Raw genomic sequence first — 25,585 nt, 5'->3', positions numbered from 1 at the left:
TATGATGCAGCATCTGGCTCTGTATACTTCTTGTTTTTAGCTGATAGGAGTGGAAGCCGGTGGGTTCGTCTGCTGCAAAAGCCCATCAGTGACAAAGACTGAGGAGCTGTGCATTCTGAGATGTCTTTCTGCCCACCACTGTCATACTGTGCCTTTATCTGCCTGTATGTGGCCCGCCTATTAGCTTGCACCATTCTTGCTATTCTCCTTTGACCTCTCATCAACAAGCTGTTTTTTTGCCCACAGGCCTGCCGCTGACTGGATGGTTTTTGTTTGTCACACCATTCTCAGTAAACCCTAGACACTGTCGCGCATGAAAAGCCAAGGTGGCCGGCCGTTTCTGACATACTAGAACTGGTATGCCTGGCATCGACGATCATACCGAGCTCAAAGTCGCTTAGGTCACTCGTTTTTCCCATTCTAACGATCACTCGAACAGAAACTGGATGTCTCGATGCCTGTCTGACTGTTTTATATAGCAGACCATGGCCACGTGACTCACTGTCTGTAGGAGCGAACCATTTTGGTGAATGGGTGGTGTACCTAATAAACTGTTAATATTGTCTTCCTAGTAATTGTTAATTATTAATCATTCCGTGATGATAAGTAATGGTAAAAAGATATCAACAACAACGTGTCCATTCTGTTTCTTCTACTGAAGACTGTAGTACTGTTTTAATGTTATTTTAGAAAAAGATACACAACTTTCTTATTGTAAAACAAATATTGAATCTTTATTTTACTTTGGTTAAAAAAAATATATAAAGTGAATGTATATGTGTTCTCTATATGTGATTAGTAAAAATAAAGAAAAATCATTGAAAGAGTAGGTGTGTCCAAACTTTTGACTGGTACTGTATGTTATATGTGTTATTTACAGTACCAGTCAAATGTTTGCACAAACCTACTCATTCAAGGATTTTCATTTATTGTTGAATAATAGTGAATACATCAAAACTATGAAATAACACATATGGAATCATGTTGTAACCAAAAAAGTGTTAAACAAATCAAAATATATTTTAGATTTTAGATTCTTCAAAGTAGCCACACTTTGCCTTGATGACAGCTTTGCACACTCTTGGCATTCTCTCAACCAGCTTCACCTGGAATGCTTTTCCAACAGTCTTAAAGGAGTTCCCACATATGCTGAACACTTGTTAGCTGCTTTTCCTTCACTCTGCGGTCCAACTCATCCCAAACCATCTCAATTGTGTTGAGGTTGGGTGATTGTGGAGGCCAGGTCATCTGATGCAGCACTCCATCACTCTCTTTCTTGGTCAAATAGCCCTGTATGTTATATGTGTTATATGAGAGCATCCTGACCGGTTGCATCACCGCCTGGTATGGCAACTGCTCAGCATCTGAACGTAAGGCGCTACAGAGGGTAGTGCGAATGGCCCAGTACATCACTGGGGCCAAGCTTCCTGCCATCCAGGACCTATATAATAGGCGGTGTCAGAGGAAAGCCCATAAAATTGTCAGAGACTCCAGTCACCCAAGTTATAGACTGTTTTCTCTGCTACCGCACGGCAAGCGGTACCGGAGCGCCAAGTCTAAGACCAAAAGGCTCCTCAACAGCTTCTACCCCCAAGCCATTAGACTGCTGAACGATTAATAAAACCGCCACTGGACAATTTACATTGACCCCCCCTTGTACACTGCTGCTACTCACTGTTTGTTTGTTACCTATGCATAGTCACTTCGCCCCCACCTACATGTACAGATTACTTCAACTAGCCTGTACCCCAGCACACTGACTTGGTACCGGTGCCCGTTGTATATAGCCTCATTATTTTTATTGTGTTACTTTTTATTTTAGTCCAGTTGGTAAATATTTTCTTCTTCTTGATCTGGTTAAGGGCTTATAAGTAAGCATTTCACGGTAAAGTCTACACTTGTTGTATTCGGCGCATGTGACAAGTAAAGTTTGATTTGATATGTTAAATGACATCTATGCAATATCCTTGTCTTCTCCCAGTTGTCCAGCAGGTTTCATAGGGGACTTCTGTGAGATGGACGTTAATGAATGCTGTTCAGATCCATGTCTCCACGGGGCAATCTGCCGAGACCTGCTTAACGGATACCTCTGCCACTGCAGGGCAGGTGAGTACATTAACTAAGATTGGTAACAGTTATAATGCATTACAAGGTGGTTATAATGAAGCAATAAGGCCCAAGGGGGTGTGGTATATGGCCAATATACCACGGCTAAGGGCTGTTCTTAAGCGTGACGCAACGTGGAGTGCCTGGATACAGCCCTTAGCCGCGGTACAGTATATTGGTCATATATCACAACGTGGAGTGCCTGGATACAGCCCTTAGCCGCGGTACAGTATATTGGTCATATATCACAACGTGGAGTGCCTGGATACAGCCCTTAGCCGCGGTACAGTATATTGGTCATATATCACAACGTGGAGTGCCTGGATACAGCCCTTAGCCGCGGTACAGTATATTGGCCATATATCACAACGTGGAGTGCCTGGATACAGCCCTTAGCCGCGGTACAGTATATTGGCCATATATCACAACGTGGAGTGCCTGGATACAGCCCTTAGCCGCGGTACAGTATATTGGCCATATACTGTACTGTACCACAAACCCCCCCATGTGCCTTGTTGCTATTATAAACTGGTTACCAACATAAACAAGTAAGTTTGTTTCATACCCATGGCATATTGTCTGATATACCACAACATTCAGCCAATCAGCATTCAGAGCTCTAACTACCCAGTTTATAATGCATTCTATGACCTGGTTCATGGCTACCTCTGCCACTTCAGGGCAGGTAAGTCACTATACAACAACTAAGATCGGGGGTGCAACTCAATAGTAGGAAGGTGTTCCTAAAGTTTTGTACACTCAGTGTATATATTAATGTTATATGAAATATATACCTGGTTAACGCTACCGCTCTAACTGCAGGGTAGGTAAGTTACTGGAATGTAGATTGGTTACAATAAGTCACTGGACATGGACACAGATCGGCTTTATCGCTATTCTAGCAGGCCTATGTGTTGCAGAATACTGATGTTGTACAATGATGATTGACATTATCAATCATTTTTTTATGATTCAAAGCAAATCAGTTTTTCATCTCACAGTAAATTCAGATAACAGGCCTAGATCTCTTGCAAAACATGCTGCAATAGATTATAAATCATTTTCTTCCCACTTTAATTATTTATGGTGAAGAGCTAACACAGCATCTCTTCAGGTGTGGGTGGATCAATACTTGTATCTTGCTTACAGCTAAAGCATTAATTTGACATTTTTACACTTTAGTCATTTAGCAGACAGATCTGTGTCTGCACCATGTGCTCTCACTACTGGTGTCCACCAGGGCTCAGATCTGCCGCTTGACAGTACCACAGCTTACAGTGTAGTGGGCAGTAACACAGTTGAAGACAGAAGTTTACATACACCTTAGCCAAATACATTTAAACTCCGTTTTTCACAATTCCTGACATTTAATCCTAGTAAAAATTCCCTGTCTTAGGTCAGTTAGGATCACCACTTTATTTTAAGAATGTGAAATGTCAGAATAATAGTAGAGAGAATGATTTATTTCAGCTTTAATTACTTTCATCACATTCCCATTGGGTCAGAAGTTTACATAAATTCAATTAGTGTTTGGTGGCATTGCCTTTAAATTATTTCACTTGGGTCAAACATTTCAGGTAGCCATCCACAAACATCCTACAATAAGTTGGGTGAATTTTGGCCCATTCCCCCTGACAGAGCTGGTGTAACTGAGTCAGTCAGGTTCGTAAGCTTCCTTAATCGCACACACTTTTAAAGTTCTGCCCACACATTTTCTATAGGATTGAGGTCAGGGCTTTGTGATGGCCACTCCAATACCTTGACTTTGTTGTCCTTAAGCAATTTTGCCACAACTTTGGAAGTATGCTTGGGGTCATTATCCATTGTCCATTTGCGATCAAGCTTAATCTTCTTGACTGATGTCTTGAGATGTTGCTTCAATATATCCACATAATTTTCCTCCCTCATGATGCCATCTATTTTGTGAAGTACACCAGTCCCTCCTGCAGAAAAGCACCCCCACAACATGATGCTGCCACCCCCGTGCTTCACAGTTGGGATGGTGTTCTTCGGCTTGCAAGCCTCCCCCTTTTTCCTCCAAAAATAACAATGATCATTATGGCCAAACAGTTCTGTTTTTGTTTCATCAGATCAGAGGACATTTCTCCAAAAAAGTACAATCTTTGTCCCCATGTGCAGTTGCAAACCGTAGTATGGCTTTTTATATGGCGGTTTTGGAGCAGTGGCTTCTTCCTTGCTGAGCGGCCTTTCAGGTTATGTCGATATAGGACTCGTTTTACTGTGGATATAGATACTTTTGTGCCTGTTTCCTCTAGCATCTTCACAAGGTCCTTTGCTGTTGTTCTGGGATTGATTTGCACTTTTCACACCAAAGTACGTTCATCTCTAGGAGACAGAACGCTTCTCCTTCCTGAGCGGTATGACGGCTGCGTGGTCCCATGGTGTTTATACTTGCGTACTATTGTTTGTACAGATGAACGTGGTACCTTCAGCTGTTTGGAAATTGCTCCCAAGGATGAACTAGTTCTACTTTTTTTTCTGAGTTCTTGGCTGATTTATTTTGATTTTCCCATGATGTCAAGCAAAGAGGCACTGAGTTTGAAGGTAGGCCTTGAAATACATCCACAGGTACACCTCCAATTGACTCAAATGATGTCAATTAGCCTATCAGAACCTTCTAAAGCCATGACATAATTTTCTGGAATTTTCCAAGCTGTTTAAAGGCACAGACAACTTAGTGAATGTAAACTTCTGACCCACTGGTATTGCAGTACAGTGAATTATAAGTGAAATAATCTGTCTGTAAACAATTGTTGGAAAAATTACTTGTGTCATGCACAAAGTAGATGTCCTAACTGACTTGCCAAAACTGTAGTTTGTTAACAAGAAATTTGTGGAGTGGTTGAAAAATGAGTTTTAATGACTCCAACCTAAGTGTATGTAAACTTCCGACTTCAACTGTATGTGTATATACAGTGTACATGATATTATAAATACCTCATTTGATTTGTAATTAGATTAAGCAATTAGCCTATTAAAATGTTTATCTGACTCCAAAAGAGAATTAAAATATACACGTAAGCATTAGGCAATGAGTTGATGTAGACTAGCAAGAATGGATTCACATACAAGGCATTACATTTAAGAAACAAGCATTATAAAGCATTATTCCAAGCCTATAGACACTAAGGTTAACTTACAGGACAAAGCATGAACAAAGAGATGCTTATTAGACCAGAGGCCTAGAAGCCTAAGAAATGAGAATTGATCATTCAACCTTCCTCCATGGACTGGATACAGGATAAGAGACAGAAAGAACAAAAGCATTTAATTCCATTTATAACATATGAAGGTGCAACCCTTCCAACCCAAAACCAACTACTTTTGACCAATCAAACGATACTAAGTTTACAGTGTAACCTGACCACCAAGGCCCAATCTCCACAGGGTGTCAAAGCATCTTGTGTGGGGGATGAGACCAATGTAAATAAGACAGAATTCCTGAGAGGATCATACAACCTTTTTGCATAGAGTAATTCAGAGTTCACCCTGTACAGATACAGTTACCACAGAGGTCATACATCCATATAGATAGCATCAGAGTTATCCTCAGTGAACAGTTACCACAGAGATCATACATCCATATAGATAGCATCAGAGTTATCCTCAGTGAACAGTTACCACAGAGATCATACATCCATATAGATAGCATCAGAGTTATTCTCAGTGAACAAGTTTCAGATACATGACCAGACATTAATAATATAGTATTATTCTGTAGCATTCGATAGTCCTCTGAATATTGTAACAGAGAGAAACATTTTGGCCCCTCAGAGGGGGAAGGGTTGACTAGTCATTTGCCATTGTCCTCTGTCGTCCAACTCCAGGTGTCAGAGAGCACATAAATTAGGGCCGAGCCTACAACAGCTGCCGCTGAAAAAACACAGAAGTACTACATTTTACATTTACATTTTAGTCATTTAGCAGACGCTCTTATCCAGAGCGACTTACAGTAGTGAATACATACATTTCATACATTTTTTCCGCGTACTGGTCCCCCGTGGGAATAATACTAATTGCGTAGCAGAGGTGAAAGACACACCTCCCAGCACTGATTGCTGATTGCCTGGCAGAGGTGAAGAAAACATCCCCTACAATACACCACTCCCACAGATTAGCAAGACTGTTACACAAATAGGCCTGAAACTAATCCACAAGTCCATAATGACAGTCACAAGTACTGAGCAGTCAGACAGTTCAAACAGCAATGATTAAGTAGAGTAATATGTCAAATACAACACTTAAATGCAATTGCCCTACAAGACAATACCAGCATCTACTTATTGGATTAAAAAAATACTTTCTGCTCTTGTAGGAGCTGATGTCCTTCTAAACACCTAGCCTATAGCCTCATCAAAACACCTAGCCTATAGCCTCATCAAAACACCTAGCCTATAGCCTCATCAAAACACCTAGCCTATAGCCTCATCAAAACACCTAGCCTATAGCCTCATCAAAACACCTAGCCTATAGCCTCATCAAAACACCTAGCTTATAGCCTCCTCAAAACACCTAGCCTATAGCCTCATCAAAACACCAAACCTATAGCCTCATCAAAACACCTAGCCTATAGCCTCATCAAAACACCTAGCCTATAGCCTCATCAAAACACCTAGCTTATAGCCTCCTCAAAACACCTAGCCTATAGCCTCATCAAAACACCAAACCTATAGCCTCATCAAAACACCTAGCCTATAGCCTCATCAAAACACCTAGCCTATAGCCTCATCAAAACACCTAGCCTATAGCCTCATCAAAACACCTAGCTTATAGCCTCCTCAAAACACCTAGCCTATAGCCTCATCAAAACACCAAACCTATAGCCTCATCAAAACACCTAGCCTATAGCCTCATCAAAATGTATGTGACACTTATCTCCCTTTCGCTCATGAACCTTTTGTTGTGTGTGTGTGTGTGCCCCCCAAAAAAGAAGCAAAGCAGCAAATCGAAGGAATCTGATTGATATTCTCTTAAGAGGGTGGTGGATGTGAGTGAAGCTAGGGCTCACCGCACTGCAAGTACACACACACACATCCCACCTCCCTACACACTGCGGTGCTCAGTCTGTGGGCTTTGTTCCTTGGCAGGTTGGACAGGCCTTCACTGTGAGTTGGACATTAATGAGTGCCTTCCGCAGCCCTGCAACCAGGGGATGTGCATCCAGAACGAGCCTGGCTACGGCTACACCTGTTTCTGTCGTCCTGGATTTGTGGTGAGGCTTACCCAGCACACTCTTCCCTTATTTCATCCTTCTCTCTATCCTCCTTCATCCCTGTTGCCTCCCCCTCTTTCTCTATCTCTGTGTGGATCTCTCTCTCCCCCTTCTTTCCTTTGCTCTTCTCCACGTCTGAAATGTTAGCATTTCTTTCAATATGTTCTTCATCTTCTTTCTTCTCCCAGAATGTGATGGTATTATATTTACCCTCCTAGTCATGAGCAGGATAAGGCAGTTCCATCTGGCACCCTATTCCCTATACAGTGCACTACTTTTGACCCGAGCCCTATGAGCACTAGTCAACAGAAGTGCACTACGCAGGGTGCCAATTGACAATAGGGTGCCATTTAGGCCATGTTCAGAGAGAGGTTATTTAGTTCAGTCTCCACCACTGTAGATGTCATCCGCAGGCGTTTGTGATCATCTCTCCTGCTGCTACACATCATTTACACCCTTATTAAGGTGGCCTGAATCCTAATGTCTTCCTTACCAAGGCCATATGTTTCTCAAATTGAACCCTATTCCCTGTGTAGTGCCCTACTTTTGTCTATGACCTCACATCATAGATGGAATTATGCTAATGGCTAATCAAATAAAGAAATATTTCTGTTAGATCAGATTATATAGCTATGGTATAATGTCTATATATTTGACTATTTCTATGGTCAACTAATGTTTATCTATATTTCTGTTTCTATAGTCTAACGTCTATCTCTGTTTTACATGTACAGGGGAGGAACTGTGAGCACAATTACGATGACTGCCTGGTCCAGCCGTGTCCAGGAGGATACTCCTGTGTTGATAGTATCAACGAGGTCAGCTGTCAGCCAGCCGAGGGAGACATGTCCTCTGTGCCCTGGGAGCCTTCTATGACACAAACCCCTCGGGGATCCCTGCTCACCACGTCACCAATGTCACCAGTGTCACCGTACAGTGAACAACCAACAGGTATGGAGGTCAATCGTAAAGACCACAGTCATATAACAGTTGGGTCAGTACTTTGTGGTCAGGTCAACCGTAAGATCAGTCGTTAGATCACACAACCATAACCTGGTTATTTTATAACACCAATGACATAACACCAGTGTCACCGTAAAGTGTGAATCCAGTGGAGGCTGAACCACCAACAGGTATGGAGATCAGTCATTGAACTACTGTTACGGTTGGTTCAGCACAGCCTGTATGTGATAGTATGTGCTGTTATAAGGATAATGATATAAGGATGTATGTTTCCATGCTCACAACACCACTGTCACCAGCGTACTGCAAAGGTGATAAATGCAGGGTATTTTGTGTTGATAGTGTTACGGAAGCAACTAGATGGCCTATTGTTAACACTGTACTCGGCTAAGTCTAGGGCTTCATAATGGTTCTGTAACCTGATTGGATGTGTGCTTTAATGTGACAAGTAAGCATATGCAACCAGGTGTTGAATGTGTGTACCCAGGGGACAGCAACCTCACCCTGGTCCAGGGTCAACTATGTTATGGTGTGCATGTACCCAGGGGACAGCAACCTCACCCTGGTCCAGGGTCAACTCTGTTATGGTGTGCATGTACCCAGGGGACAGCAACCTCACCCTGGTCCAGGGTCAACTCTGTTATGGTATGCATGTACCCAGGGGACAGCAACCTCACCCTGGTCCAGGGTCAACTCTGTCATGACCTCTTGATCGGACATTCCAAGCAGATTAGTTTATTTGTTCAAAAGATTACCAAAATAAACACGTACACAAAAGGAAACAAAAGAGGCATGCCTGAACTAAAGATTCAAAACTCAACCTCGTGGCCTCATGGTCACCAAATAAAACCAGCAGCTTCACCTCTTGCCAGCTGGGACACTGACTGACCCGTCACCTGATGACGTGCTTATCAAGGCCTCCTGGCAGAGCACAGCCCTTGACTTGGTTGGTGCTGCCACCTGGGGGATGGAGTGTGGAAGTGTATCCTGGTAGAGTATGTTGCTAACACTAAACTACCTCGCCATATCTTAACAGTAGGTCAACCATAAGATCGCAGTCCTATAAATACCAGTTGGGTCAGCACAGCTTTGTCCAAAATGGGTTATTTTATTACGCCAATGTCATAACACCAGTGTTATAATGTCATAACACCAGTGTTATAATGTCATAACACCAGTGTCATAATGTCCTAACACCAGTGTTATAATGTCATAACACCAGTGTTATAACACCAGTCTCAGAAGGTCATAACACCAGTGTCATAATACCATAACACCAGTGTCATAATGTCCTAACACCAGTGTCATAATGTCCTAACACCAGTGTCATAATGTCCTAACACCAGTGTCATAATGTCCTAACACCAGTGTTATAATGTCATAACACCAGTGTCATAATGTCATAACACCAGTGTCATAATGTCATAACACCAGTGTTATAACACCAGTCTCAGAAGGTCATAACACCAGTGTCATAATACCATAACACCAGTGTCATAATGTCCTAACACCAGTGTCATAATGTCCTAACACCAGTGTCATAATGTCCTAACACCAGTGTCATAATGTCCTAACACCAGTGTCATAATGTCCTAATACCATAACACCAGTGTCATAATACCATAACACCAGTGTCATAATGTCCTAACACCAGTGTCATAATACCATAACACCAGTGTCATAATGTCCTAACACCAGTGTCATAATACCATAACACCAGTGTCATAATGTCCTAACACCAGTGTCATAATACCATAACACCAGTGTCATAATACCATAACACCAGTGTCATAATGTCCTAATACCAGCACATGTAGCACCCTCAGATTTAATCAAAAAGAAAGAAAGCACAAATTAGCTAATAGGCCAACTTGTTCTGCAAATCAATTCATTAAAAATGTAATACTGACAACAGCAAAAAATAATATGCCAAACAAACTCAACTCCATATAACAAGTATGATGATATTAGACAGTAATGCGCTTCCTCACCGAGAGAGAATCGAAATAAATAAGTTGTGTTAGAGGTTTGAGAAACTCATGAATATATCTAAACTAGGTCACTATCTAAACAGCCCCAGTGCCCTTGGTGCTGCTGCAAATAGACTCAGAGTCCTTCTGCAGTCTGCAGCACTCCTTGGCACCTCCGAATGGAACCTTAGAATACTCAGCTACCGACCAGTTAACCACATAGGTCTACTCAGTTCTATCAAACATTTACCAAATAGAAGAAGAAAAATGGACACTTTTATTTGTCTCGTACCTCCATGTCATACATTGGAAGCAAGCATGTGAATATTAAACAGTGAGGAAATAAAACGTTCATATCACACATACACTACATGACCAAAAGTATGTGGAGACCTGCTCGTCGAACATTTCATTCCAAAATCATGGTCATTAATATGAAGTTGGTGCCCCCTTTTGCTGTAATAACAGCCTCCACTAGATGTTGGAACATTGCTGCGTGGACTTGCTTCCGTTCAGCCACGAGCATTAGTGAGGTCGGGCACTGATGTTGGGCGATTAGGCCTGGCTCACAGTCGGCATTCCAATAAATCTCAATGGTGTTCGATGGGGTTAAGGTCAGGGCTCTGTGCAGACCAGTCAAGTTCTTCCACAACTATCTTGACAAACCATTTCTGTATGGACCTCGCTTTCTGCACGAGGGCATTGTCAAGCTGAAACAGAAAAGGGCCTTCCCCAAATTGTTGCCTCAAAGTTGGAAGCACAGAATCGTCTAGAATGTCATTGTATGCTGTCGCGTTAAGATTTCCCTTCACTGGAACTAAGGGGACTAGCCCGAACCATGAAAACCAGCCCCAGACCATTATTCCTCCTCCACCAAACTTTACTGTTGGCACTATGCATTCGGGCAGGTAGCATTCTCCTGCAATCCGCCAAACACAGATTCATTCCGTAGGACTGCCAGATGGTGACGCGTGAATCATCACTCCAGAGAACGAGTTTCCACTGCTCCAGAGTCCAATGGCGGTGAGCTTTACACCACTCCAGGCTACGCTTGGCATTGCACATGGTGATCTTAGGCTTGTGAGCGGCTGCTCGGCCATGGAAACCCATTTCATGAAGCTCCCAACGAACAGTTCTTGTGCTGACATGCTTCCAGAGGTAGTTTGGAACTCGGTAGTGAGTGTTGCACAAGGACAGACCATTTTATACCCGCCACGCGCTTCAGCACTTGGCGGTCCCATTCTGTGAGCTTATGTGGCCTACCACTTTGCGGCTGAGCCGTTGTTGCTCCTAGACATTTCTACTTCACAAAAAAACACTTACAATTGACTGGAGCAGCTATAGCAGGGCAACATTTTGACAAACTGACTTGTTGGAAAGGTGGCATCAAATGATGATGCCACGTTGAAAGTCACTGAGCTCTTCAGTAAGGCCATTCTACTGCTAATGTTTGTCTATGGAGATTGCATGGCTGTGTGCACAATTGTATACACCTGTCAGCAATGGGTGAGGCAGAAGTACCCGAATCCACTAATTTGAAGGGGTGTCACATACTTTGTATATATAGTGTATACTCCGTTTTATGTGGATTTGAAACATTGAGGAAAATAATTATAACGTATTCTCTTATCACCATATATGAGACATTGGAAGCAAAGAAAGTTAACAATAGTTTAATCTCCTGCCTGTTCAAGGTCGACTGTACTTTCTGTCCCTGGACAATAGTGTATACAAACCTGATGTACTGTAGCGTTGCAGGATGAGGATCAATGAGGATCCTGTATAGCAAAGACAGAACAGAGTTTTCTAAAGGGACTCTATGGCTGCCTCCCAAATCATACCCTATCCTCTACAAAGTGTACTATATGGACCAATTAGGTGCCTTTTGACTAGTAAAACTTGATGACAATTCTGTCATAAAGAGCACAAGTTCAACTTAATGAAAAACACAGAGGAAGATGTCAGCTTGATGTGGAAACGTCATTCACTTGTTCTCATCCTGTACAATGGTTGACCGTAACAGGGTTGACGAGTTCATATTAAATCAGCCATAAATCCCCTTGAAATGGAAGCTTGTTGTGTGCAACAGAGAAGGGCAATTGAATTCAAGCTTCAGAAAAAATAAAGTAAATTGTTCAAACATTTAATTTTTTTATTTAACTAGGCAAGTCAGTTAAGAACAACTTCTTATTTACAATGATGGCCTACCCCAGCAAAACTCAGACAACGCTGGGCCAATTGTGCGCCGCCCTATGGGACTCAGCCAGGAACCAGGTACTGCAGTGATGTCTCTAGCACTGAGATGCAGTGTCTTAGACCACTGCGCCACTCGGGAGCCCATTTCTGGCCTGTCTATCTGTGGGTAACATGGTTGACGTGTTATGATCAACCTACTCAGTTTTCCACCACAAAACACCAGAAAATGGCAAAAAACAGTTGAATCAGCTCACCTGCTTTTATAAAATATATTTAAAAAGGAATATTTTCACTGGATTAAAACAAGAGTTCAGTTCAGGTAACAGGGTTGACCTTAAAATGAATCACTAATAACAATAAATAAATGATCATCTTCAGAAATTACTGTCAAAGCAACAACATAACTAGGACTTTACAATGATGGTGAAACTTGGAGAAATGTTGGGGTTAAGTGGGTTAAAATCTTACTAGAAGTCACGAAGGATGCACAGAAAATGCTGAATTTTGTCACTAACAAGTTTTTATTCATATTAAAAATCTGATGTATTGAATTCTCCATGTGATCTATATTAAATGGCACTTCATGTAATATAACAGGCTTTTAAAATTCAATATTTGTAAACAATTTCTACTTAAAAAGGAACTAATTTTGTGGAACCCCCCCTATATGGAATATTGTAAATAACCCGGTTATTATATGGAGTAGTGCACGATATGTCACCCACCACCTGGATTCGGTCTTATGTAGCAACATTTGAAATTGTGTTTTTTACATTGGATAAAAGTAGAGACTCAGAGCTACAAAATGGTATATCATACACTACATTTGAGGAACAATGGGAAAGTAATTCTGCTTTTAAAGTTGATCAACTTGTAAACTCACTTTTGAGAAAATGGCCTTTGAATGTTTTGGTATCTAGTGAAGAGCTCTTCTTTGTCTACACCCATTCAGCATCGTTCACACCCTCTAAAGCTTTAGCCCCACCCATCTCGTTTCACTCTCAGAGCGCACACTTGACGCTCTGGCCGATGATTGGATAACATGAAAACAGCCTAGCCAGCTCTGCTGGCAACAATTTCATTGGAATGCAGCCAATGGCTTTCTTTATGGTCTCTACAGTATGTGAGATAGTGTTGAACTCAGTATAGTGGAAGATGATGGGCACCTTAAAATCCGCACACCACTCTTGGAGGAGAAGGAAAGCTTACAGCAGATAAACCTCAATAATGATCGTCACAGCCCAGACCTGTTATCAATGTCTGCCACGTTTAACAGGGATGAAATGACATACTGTAAACTGTGTCCTATGAACTGATTTACAGTAACAGGGATGAAATTACATACTGTAAGCTGTGTCCTATGAACTGGTTTACAGTAACAGGGATGAAATGGCATACTGTAAGCTGTGTCCTATGAACTGGTTTACAGTAACAGGGATGAAATGGCATACTGTAAACTGTGTTCTATGAGCGGGTTTACAGTAACAGGGATGAAATGACATACTGTAAGCTGTGTTCTATGAACGGGTTTACAGTAACAGGGATGAAATGACATACTGTAAGCTGTGTTCTATGAACCGGTTTACAGTAACAGGGATGAAATTACATACTGTAAGCTGTGTTCTATGAACTGGTTTACAGTAACAGGGATGAAATGACAAACTGTAAGCTGTGTTCTATGAAACAATTTACAGTAACAGGGAGAGCAAACGTACTCTGTTTATTGTGCTCTGTTTCTCCATCCATGATTTTGGTCCAAGTTGTCATGACAATGCGCTGGCGGGGAAAAACGTTTGTTGCTTGTGGCTTGATTGAACCATTTTATGGGGTAAAAGTGTGGTAATTGGTTAAAATTGCGATCCCAATTTTTCAAGTGCAGTGATTTGACTGTTTTATGTGGTATTCGTGCAGTGATTGGTCAATTTTGCAAAGGCTTTCGTAATATGAAGAGAATTGTTGATTTTGTAAAAAAAAAAAAAAATGTGATTACAGAATCGCACAATCCTGGAGGTACTGATGTAATAGCAGCTGTATAAAACCCTTCAGACTTCAGTCAAAGAGAGAGACAGGTGATTCATGGAACACACTTCCTTGGTTCCGTGGTTGCAGTTCTACCAACTGGCTGGTCCCGTGTGGCTCAGTTGGTAGAGCATGGTGCTTGCAACGCCAGGGTTGTGGGTTCAATCCCCGTGTTGGACAAGTATGGAAAAAGTATGCAGTCGCTCTGGATAAGAGAGTCTGCTAAATGACTTGAATGTAAAATGTTCCTTCGTCTTGGTTATCTATGGGTTGTGTGTTTCCATGTGTGAGGACAATCGGACGACCCATGGAAACAGTATATTTTGTATACTTGTTTTATTTTTTTCCCCTCGACAGCTTAGTTGCTTATTGTTCTGTAAATGGTATCAGGTTGTTCCTGTTCAGGGTTAACTAAATGAGTTTGTGTTTTAATTAGTTGTTTTGACAGTTCTCCTAATTGGGTATGTTTTTGACCATTTTATATAGTCTGTTGGCTGTTGCGTAACCTTACTCGCAAGTCAAGGAGTCGTGTATGTGTCATCGGCAGTTCATGAATATTCATGAGGTGGGGCCTGGCTGCATACAAATATCCCTGTCTCTATTTGTCATCCCAGCAGTTGGTTCATGTTCTCTGTGTTTATGTAACTGGCAAACAGACACACACGCAAACACACACACACACACATACACAAATGCATACATTTGCAAGCACATACACAAACGCACACGTGCATGCACACACACACACATACATACACACAAATGCATATTTATTAATTGGTAAATATTTTCTTAACTTTTCTTAACTCTTCTTAAACTGCACTGTTGGTTAAAGGGCTTGTAAGTAAGCATTTCACGGTAAGGTCTACACTTGTTGTATTTGGCGCATGTGACAAATACAGTTTGATTTGATGCACACACACACGCACACTCAAACAAACACACACACACATTCAAACACACACACACAATGCTCTACTTCAGTTACTTTGAACGCTTGGAACAATAACTCTCTAATGTTGTTGTTAATTCTCTGGTAATGTCATATTAGACTGTATGTACATGGTTTACAGAGAGAGAGATGATTCTCTGGTAATGAGAGGGAGAGAGAAGGAGAGGGAGAGCGAGTCGTGAGGAAACTCTCAAAAGAGTGTATACTGACAAAGCAGCAGGCCCAGATGGCATCCCTGGCCGTGTCCTCAGAGTGTGTGCTGGCAGGCGTCTTCTCAGACATCTTCAACATGTCCCTATCCCAGGCTGTAGTCCCCCCCGCTTCAAGGAGACCACTATCGTCCCTGTGCCCAGGAAAAATAAAGTGAAATGCCGAAATGACTATCGCCCGTTGCACTCAACCCGGTCATCATAAAGTGCTTCGAGAGGTTGGTCATGGCCCTCATCAAAGCCAGCATGCCAGGCACACTGGACCCAATCCAATTTGCCTACCGCACCAACAGATCCACGGAAGATGCCATTTCCATCGCTATTCAAACAGCTCTAACACATCTGGACAACAGGAACACCTATGTGAAAATGCTGTTGACTGCAGTTCACTTTCAACACTATTTTCCCCTCCAGGCTCGACACCAAGCTCAGAGCCCTGGGTCTGGACACCACCCTCTGCAACTGGATCCTGGACATCCTGACGGGCAGACCACAGGCTGTGAGGATTGGCAACAACACCTCTTCTACACTGACTCTTAACACAGAGGCCACCCCAGGGGTGTTTCCTCAGCCCTCTGTTGTACTCCCTGTTCACCCACGACTGTGTGGCTTTGCACGACACCAACTCCATCATCAAGTTTGCTGACGACACCACGGTTGTAGTCCTGACGTTGACCAACACCACCACCACTCTTGTCAAGAGGGTGCAACAGCGTCTTTACTAAGGCGGCTGTAGAAATTCGGCTTGCCACCCTTGGCCCTCTCCAAATACTACCGCTACACCATCGAGAGTGTCCTGAACGGCTGCATCATGGCCTGGTTTGGAAATTGCTCCATCTACGACCGCAAGGCCATCCAGCGGGTGGTGAAGATGGCCCAGTACATCACTGGGACCGTGGCCCTTCGGCGGGTGGTGAAGACGGCCCAGTACATCACTGGGACCGTGGCCCTTTGGCGGGTGGTGAAGACGGCCCAGTACATCACTGGGACCGTGGCCCTTTGGCGGGTGGTGAAGACGGCCCAGTACATCACTGGGACCGTGGCCCTCCGGCGGATGGGGAAGACGGCCCAGTACATCACTGGGGACCGTGGCCCTCCAGCGGGTGGGGAAGACAGCCCAGTACATCACTGGGGACCGTGACCCTCCAGCGGGTGGGGAAGACAGCCCAGTACATCACTGGGACCGTGGCCCTCCAGCGGGTGGGGAAGACAGCCCAGTACATCACTGGGACCGTGGCCCTCCAGCGGGTGGGGAAGACAGCCCAGTACATCACTGGGGACCGTGGCCCTCCAGCGGGTGGGGAAGACAGCCCAGTACATCACTGGGGACCGTGGCCCTCCAGCGGGTGGGGAAGACAGCCCAGTACATCACTGGGACCGTGGCCCTCCAGCGGGTGGGGAAGACAGCCCAGTACATCACTGGGACCGTGGCCCTCCAGCGGGTGGGGAAGACAGCCCAGTACATCACTGGGACCGTGGCCCTCCAGCGGGTGGGGAAGACAGCCCAGTACATCACTGGGACCGTGTCCCTCCAGCGGGTGGGGAAGACAGCCCAGTACATCACTGGGACTGTGACCCTCCGGCGGGTGGGGAAGACAGCCCAGTACATCACTGGGACCGTGCTCCCACCCATCTAGGACATCTACTTGGTGAGGAAGTCCTGCAGCATCAACAAGGACCCAACACACTCCAGCCACAAACTGTTCTCTCCCTTACCGTCAGGCGGACAGTATCGGAGCATGAGGTCTGATACCAACAGGATCAGAGACATTTTCTACCTACAAGCCATCAGACTGCTGAACACTTGAACTGGACTGACAACCTGCACTGACTCTCCACACCTTAGCACACATACCATCATTCAGACACACACACACACACACACACACACACACACACACACACACACACACACACACACACACACACTCACACACAAAAAAAAAAAACACACACACACACGTTGGTTTTACTTTCCAAGTGGAGACCAAATAATGTATTCCCATTCAAAATTCTATATTCCTTTACCTAAGCCCTAATACTAAACCTAACCCTAAAACCAAACCTAACCCCAAACCCCAATACTAAACCTAATCCCAAACTCTGAAATGTAACTTTAACCCCAAACCCTAAAACTAAACCTTACCCCAAACCCTAAAACTAAACCTAACCCCTAACCCAAATACTAAACCTAACCCCAAACGCTGAAACTAAACCATAACCCCAAACTCTAAAACTAAACCTAACCCCAAACCCTGAAACTAAACCATAACCCCAAACCCTAATACTAAACCATAACCCCAAATCCTAACACTAAACCTAAACCCCAAACCCTGAAACTAAACTATAACCCCAAACCCTAATACTAAACCTAAACCCAAATCCTAATACTAAACCTAAACCCAAACCCTGAAACTAAACCATAACCCCAAACCCTGAAACTAAACCTAACCCCTAACCCTAAAACTAAACCTAACCCCTAACCCTAAAACTAAACCTAACCCCTAACCCTAAAACTAAACCTAACCCTAAAATTAAACCTTAAACCTAACCCTGTAACTAAACCTAACCCCAAACCCTAAAATAGCCTTTTTCTTTTTGGGGACCAGCAAAATGTCCCCACTTTTTATTTTCTTCCTTGTGAGGACTTTTGGAACCCAAAACATAGTAAAGTAAGACCACAAACACACACACACACGTACTTTATGTTGGTATTCTTGTCTTGTATTATTTCTTATTGTTGTTGCATTGTCCTGAAGGAACCTGCAAGTTAGCATTTAGTCGGACTAATAAAACTTGAAACTTAATCACTAATATAGTTTTTATAACCATATTAATTTGCTTTGCCATGGTCCTTTTACTACAGTTAGTACAAAGGCTTGGAAAAGGTTTGCCTTTTACCATTTGTGGTGCCTTGATGAACAACAACAACAAAACAATGTGGTGTAACTGCAACGTCTGCTTCCAACTCACACTCTCAAACACGTAGATCCCCTGAACGCAGCTCACTCTCCAGATCCCAATCACCTGAATTCTAATCACCTGTTCACACACCTGTATGTCATTATCACACACTATTTTGTTCAGTTCTTTGCACCCCATCATTGTGAGGTATTGCTTGTTTTGTGACACACTTCTATTCGGATTTCTGTTTTCCCTGTAATTTGATCCTCCTGTGTATGATAGTTTTTTAAATGTTTTTATTTATTGAATATCCGAAACATACAATATACTTGCAGTGAAGCCGCTCAACAACTACATCATACCAGTCATCCAACAGACTCCCATCCAGAGCGACACACAGGAGCATCCAGGGTCAATGCCCTGCTCAAAGGCACGTTGACAAATCTACCACCAGACCAAAAAACATGAACCTGAACCCTCCAAGATCCCCCCACAGTTCCCCAATAGCTGTCCCTCAACCATTCGAGACCCCTCCCACAGTCCCCCCCAAGAAGAAAAATAAAAAATACAATTAATTCCATTCCCCACCCCCAAGAACCCCCCAATGCACCAACAACCAAGAGAATGAACTAAAGAGAAAAAAGGAAAAGACAGAAGAAAACAGCAAACAACAAAGAAAAATAATAATACATTTAAAACAGGACATCAAGGACAACTGAAATCATAACAGCAATGTCTACTTTATATGTTTGTGTGCATGTCTGGCACTGTTTGTGTGTTTTCTTGTATGTGTTTATTTGAATGAGAGTGTGTGTATATGCATGTGTACACACACCTGCACGGCATCAGCCTCAGGCAAACCGGCATTAGCTGTAAAAACACTGCCACTTAGAGTCATTCAAATGTACTTTTATTATGTTTTATTTTGACTTAAAAAAAACATTTATCTTTGACCATCATTCTATCTCCCACACAGCAACTCCACTCCCACTTGTCTCCAATTCCACATCCCAACCCTCAAGCTTCCCTCAGCCCATCCCATCTATCTCTGCTGGCCACCCACTTCGGGTTTCTATGCAACACATATCTTTCAACTATGCTGTGATGTATAACGTACAATTTCAATCTATCTAATCGAATAGAATCCACAGATTGCAAGTTGAAGATAAATACTTTTACTTGGAGTACTAGTATATTAGTAATTGACTGACCCGGTCTCTCCAGATCTCCTAACAGTACTATTTCTAGGGTAAATTTTAGATCAATGCTATGCATTTCCAGCCATTCCTGAACCTGAGACCAGAAACAGGCTATCTGAGGGCAATACCAAAATAAATGGTATATTGATTCTGTATCCTCACAACAAAATCTGCAGAGCTTCGATGACTTTATGCCCCAAATATTCAACATTTTGTTGGTGGCAAGAATTCTATATAATAATTTTAGCTGAACAGCACGAAGTCTTGAATCTTGCGTTGATTTATATATCAACTCATACACCCTGTACCATGGAATCGGCACATAAAAAATCTCTTCCCAACTATTTTGCAATCTGTATGGCACAGTTGTCAACATCCTGGTCCTCAAATGAAACGGGTATACTTTCCTATTTATGCTATTATTATTCTTCCGCCAGTTTTGATCCTTTATATTGGGCAGACAGACCAGTTCCTGTCACGATCATCGTATGAACATTCAGACCAAAGCGCAGCGTGAAATCAGTTCAACATTTTATTTGAAGTGAACCGCACAAAAACAATAAAGAATGAACGAAACGTGAAGTTAATGAAGTGCTCACAGGCAACTACACATTAACAAGATCCCACAAAACACAGTGGGGAATTGGCTGCCTAAATATGATCCCCAATCAGAGACAACGATAAACAGCTGCCTCTGATTGGGAACCATACCAGGCCAACATAGAAATAAAACAACCTTGATAACCCACCCTAGTCACACCCCGACCTAACCAAAATAGAGAATAAAAGGCTGTCTATGGTCAGGGCGTGACAGTTCCCTACCTCCTCCCGTTGCCACCTGCCTCCTCCATTTTTTGGGTAATGCTGTAATCAATTGGTTGTACTTTTGGATTGAGCAGACATACCCGTACAATTCCATGAAGGACATAACTCTACCATTCCAATTTTCAATATAATTTAAGAACAAAATACCCTTTTCAAACATCTTTCCCATAAATACAGGTATTTTATCAACCAGCACATTTGAGTTCAGCCATAATATTTGTTGTAATATTTGTTCTATTTTTTCAGGGGGATGAAATTGAAATTGTAGCCAGTTCTGCGATGCTTGTTTGAAAAAGAGAGATACTTTGAAAAAAGTGTCTACGTGTGTAACATGTAGTGCATATAGACTTAATTAATATTCATGATGATAATTGTAATCCATATCGTATCACCATCATAGTTGCATCATAATTACCTTTAACATAATTGAAAAACACATCCCAACATTTCCATAGCAATTGACGTTTCACATGATCATGAAAGAGACCTTGCATTACTATAGAGAAGGCTTCACTACAGTACAAATGTAAGCCGTACAATATGTTATTATTCCCCAATGCTCCTATTCTGATATCTTCCCCTTGCTTGTTGTAAACATATATAAACTTGTTCACAAATGCATAAAAAAGATAGACAAACAATAAACACATTAAATTATAAAACAGTTCTCGACAATAGAGAGAGAGGGAGAGAAGAGAAGAGAGTGAGAGAAGAGAGCGAGATCAGGTGTGTGTTCTTATGTATAAGTCTGTATGTGTAAGCAAGCATGTAATTGAGTACGTGTGTGTTCATATAAACTTTATAATGTTCAGATATTTTTACAGTTGCCATACCTTCTTTTTTTTCGTAACCTGAAGTCCCTGTAGAATTTAGTACAGCCATTGTGTTATGGAGCTGTCTCGGAATAGCTGACCATCTATAAAGCGTTTGTATGATAGTTTTGGCCTGCCTCACTAACGACACATTTTGCCAATTCCCTGCTTGTACTTTAGCCTATCGGATTTTCTATTATCAACCTATTGCCTGATCTCCGGGCAATGTTAGTAGCCTTTTCCCTGCCTGTACTGTTGCCTTTTTGGACCCCCTGTGTATGACCTTCTGCCTGCCCCCGGACCCAGCTACCTGCCTCCTCCTGTGGTCCTTTACAAATCAACACCTGCTGCGTCCTGCGCTTGAAACCAGCTCTGTCTCCCATTGTGTTCATTACTGTAACATTATGAACACCTGCTCTTTCCATAACATAGACTGAACAGGAAACATGGCTCACTTATCAGAGTCGATACGTTATCAGAGTCGGTACAGCCACCTGGTTTCTTCACGCATCCCGCCGACAGAAACAACCATATCTCTGGTAAGAAGAAGGGCGGGGGTGTATGCCTTATGATTAACGAGTCGTGGTGTGATCATAACAACATACAGGAACTCAAGTCCTTTTGTTCACCTGACCTAGAATTCCTTACAATCAAATGCCGACTGCATTATCTAACAAGAGAATTCTATTCCACTATAATCACAGACGTGTATATCCCCCCCAAGCAGATACCTCGATGGCCCTGAACGTTATTGGACTCTATGTAAACTGGAAACCACATATCCTGAGGCTGCATTTATTGTAGCTGGGGATTTTAACAAGGCTAATCCGAAAACACGGCTCCCTAAATTTTATCAGCATATCGAATGCGCAACCCGGGCTGGCAAAATTCTGGATCATTGTTACTCTAACTTCCGCAACGCAAACAAAGCCCTCCCTTGCCCTCCTTTCAGCAAATCTGACCACGACTCCATTTTGTTGCTCCCAGCCTATAGACAGAAACTAAAACAGGAAACGCCTGTGCTCAGGTCTGTTCAAAGCTGGTCCGACCAATCTGATTCCACGCTTCAAGATTGCTTCGATCACTTGGACTGGGATATGTTCCGGATAGCGTCAGACAACAACATTGATGTATACGCTAATTCGGTGAGCGAGTTTATTAGCAAGTGCATCGGTGATGTTGTACCCACGACGACTATTAAACCTTCCCCAACCAGAAACCGTGGATCGATGGCAGCATTCGGGCAAAACTGAAAGCGCGAACCACTGCTTTTAATCATGGCAAGGCGACCGGAAACATGCCCGAATACAAACAGTGTAGCTATTCCCTCCGCAAGGCAATCAAACAAGCTAAGCGTCAGACACGAGAGGTATGGGTCTACAGTCAATCTCGGACCACAAAAAGAAAACCATCCCCATCGCGGACACTGATGTCTTGCTCCCAGACAAACTAAACAACTTCTTTGCTCGCTTTGAGAACAATACAGTGGCACTGACATGGCCCGCCACCAAAACCTGCAGGCTCTCCTTCACCGCAGCCAATGTGAGTAAAACATTTAAACGTGTTAACCCTCGCAAGGCTGCCGGCCCAGATGGCATCCCTAGCCGCGTCCTCAGAGCATGCGCAGACCAGCTGGCTGGTGTGTTTACAGACATATTCAATGAATCCCTATCCCAGTCTGCTGTGCCCACATGCTTCAAGAGGGCCACCATTGTTCCTGTTCCGAAGAAAGCTAAGGTAACTGAGCTAAACGACTATCGCCCCATAGCACTCACTTCCGTCACCTTGAAGTGCTTTGAGAGACTAGTCAAGGATCATATCATCATATCACCAATCGCAATCACACTGCACACTGCCCTAACCCACCTGGACAACAGGAATACCTATGTAAGAATGCTGTTTATCGACGACAGCTCAGCAGTTAACACCATAGTTCCCTCCAAACTTGTCATTAATCTCGAGACCCAGGGTCTCGACCCCGCCCTGTGCAACTGGGTCCTGGACTTTCTGACGGGCCGCCCGCAGGTGGTGAGGGTAGGAAACAAGATATCCACCCCTCTGATCCTCAACACTGGGGCCCCACAAGGGTGCGTTCTCAGCCCTCTCCTGTACTCCCTGTTCACCCATGACTGCGTGGCCATGCATGCCTCCAACTCAATCATCAAGTTTGCAGACGACACTACAGTGGTAGGCTTGATTACCAAGATGGCCTACAGGGAGGAGGTGAGGGCCCTCGGAGTGTGGTGTCAGGAAAATAACCTCTCACTCAATGCCAACAAAACAAAGGAGATGATCGTGGACTTCAGGGAAAAGCAGAGGGAGCACCCCCCTATCCACATCGACGGGACAGTAGTGGAGAAGGTGGAAAGTTTTAAGTTCCTTGGTGTACACATCACGGACAAACTGAAATGGTCCACCCACACAGACAGCGTGGTGAAGAAGGCGCAACAGCGCCTCTTCAACCTCAGGAGGCTGAAGAAATTTGGCTTATCACTAAAAACACTCACAAACCTTTACAGCTGCACAATCGAGAGCATCCTGTCGGGCTGTATCACCGCCTGGTACAGCAACTGCTCCACCCACAACCGTAAGGCTCTCCAGAGGGTAGTGAGGTCTGCACAATGCATCACCGGGGGCAAACTACCTGCCCTCCAGGACACCTACTCCACCTGGTGTCACAGGAAGGCCAAAAAGATAATCAAGGACAACAACCACCCGAGCCACTGCCTGTTCACCCCGCTATCATCCAGAAGGCGAGGTCAGTACAGGTGCATCAAAGCTGGACCGAGAGACTGAAAAACAGCTTCTATCTCAAGGCCATCAGACTGTTAAACAGCCATCACTAACATTGAGTGGCTGCTGCCAACATTCCGACTCAAATCTCTAGCCACTTTAATAATTATGAATTGGATGTAATAAATGTATCACTAGTCACTTTAAAGAATGCCACTTTATATAATGATACATACCCTACATTACTCATCTCATATGTATATACTGTACTCTATACCATCTACTGCATCTTGCCTATGCCGCTCGGCCATCACTCTTCCATATATTTACAGTGGGGAGAACAAGTATTTGATACACTGCCGATTTTGCAGGTTTTCCTACTTACAAAGCATGTAGAGGTCTGTAATTTTTGTCGTAGGTACACTTCAACTGTGAGAGACGGAATCTAAAACAAAAATCCAGAAAATCACATTGTATGATTTTTAAGTAATTCATTTGCATTTTATTGCATGACATAAGTATTTGATACATCAGAAAAGCAGAACTTAATATTTGGTACAGAAACCTTTGTTTACAATTTCCTGTGTGTATCAAGAAGGACATCCAGCCAACTTGACACAACTGTGGAAAGCATTGGAGTCAACATGGTCCAGCATCCCTGTGGAACACTTTTGAGACTTTATAGAGTCCATGCCCCGACGAATTGAGGCTGGTTCGAGGGCAAAAGGGGTGAAACTCAATATAAGGAAGGTGTTCCTAATGTTTTGTACACTCAGTATATATGTAACTATATAGAGAGACTCTACAGTCATAAACATCCACATAACTGGTTTCATACAGACACATGTGTCGTGTCTTTGGGCACCATTAACTTGAAGACATGTTTATCAATTAACTCCCTGTAATTATTATTACGCGATTAAACTGATTAATTGTTTAACTGTAATTAACTAGGAGATCAGGGCACCAAGGAAAATATTCAGATTACAAAGTTATAATTTTCCTCATATAACTTTCCTATATTATAACATTATATATTATATTATAGTATCTGACCGATTATCTTCTGGTTTAAATGGTGTATTCTTTACCTCGCGTCAGTCTTATTCCAAACGTCGTAAATTGTTGTATCTGCACGAACCCAGTCTTTACCAAAATCATCCATACATCAAATGTCTTAAAATCATTTATTTACTAAACAAAGTAATTCACAGAAGGCATACAAACAGTAATTATCGTCACAAAGAATTGGTAGATTAATGTGCCCTAGTGGGCTAAACCGGCATGGCAGCTTTTTAAACAAAGGGTCATAAAGGGCAGCTGAGGAGGCACACAGAGTTCATTAATATTAACAATTGATATGCTAATCCCTTGCACATGAACGCACACTCATTCGGAAACAATTGCAATCAATATATATTTACGCTCAGTGTGTCGTCGTGATCCTTGTTGGAGAGTTTTTGT

The 25,585-nt window shown here is 42.9% G+C and overlaps 1 protein-coding gene across 1 annotated transcript in view; it reads left to right on the top strand.

Annotated features, from left to right (window-relative positions):
- Positions 1-17,398, top strand: part of LOC115193446 (protein eyes shut homolog) — a 226,058-nt gene extending 208,660 nt beyond the window's left edge. Inside the window, exons 31-35 of the mRNA XM_029752135.1 lie at positions 1,982-2,106; positions 7,215-7,339; positions 8,074-8,298; positions 16,385-16,719; positions 17,371-17,398. Of these exons, the coding sequence (XP_029607995.1) occupies positions 1,982-2,106; positions 7,215-7,339; positions 8,074-8,298; positions 16,385-16,719; positions 17,371-17,398 (838 nt within the window). The remainder of the gene's footprint in view (positions 1-1,981; positions 2,107-7,214; positions 7,340-8,073; positions 8,299-16,384; positions 16,720-17,370) is intronic.
- The last annotated feature ends 8,187 nt before the right edge of the window (positions 17,399-25,585 follow it).

Source organism: Salmo trutta, chromosome 5 (assembly GCF_901001165.1).
Source record: "Salmo trutta chromosome 5, fSalTru1.1, whole genome shotgun sequence".
In the NCBI taxonomy this organism is placed as follows: Eukaryota; Metazoa; Chordata; class Actinopteri; order Salmoniformes; family Salmonidae; genus Salmo; species Salmo trutta.
Note: the sequence above shows the minus strand (reverse complement) of the source record. Positions and strands in the feature narration are given on the sequence as shown.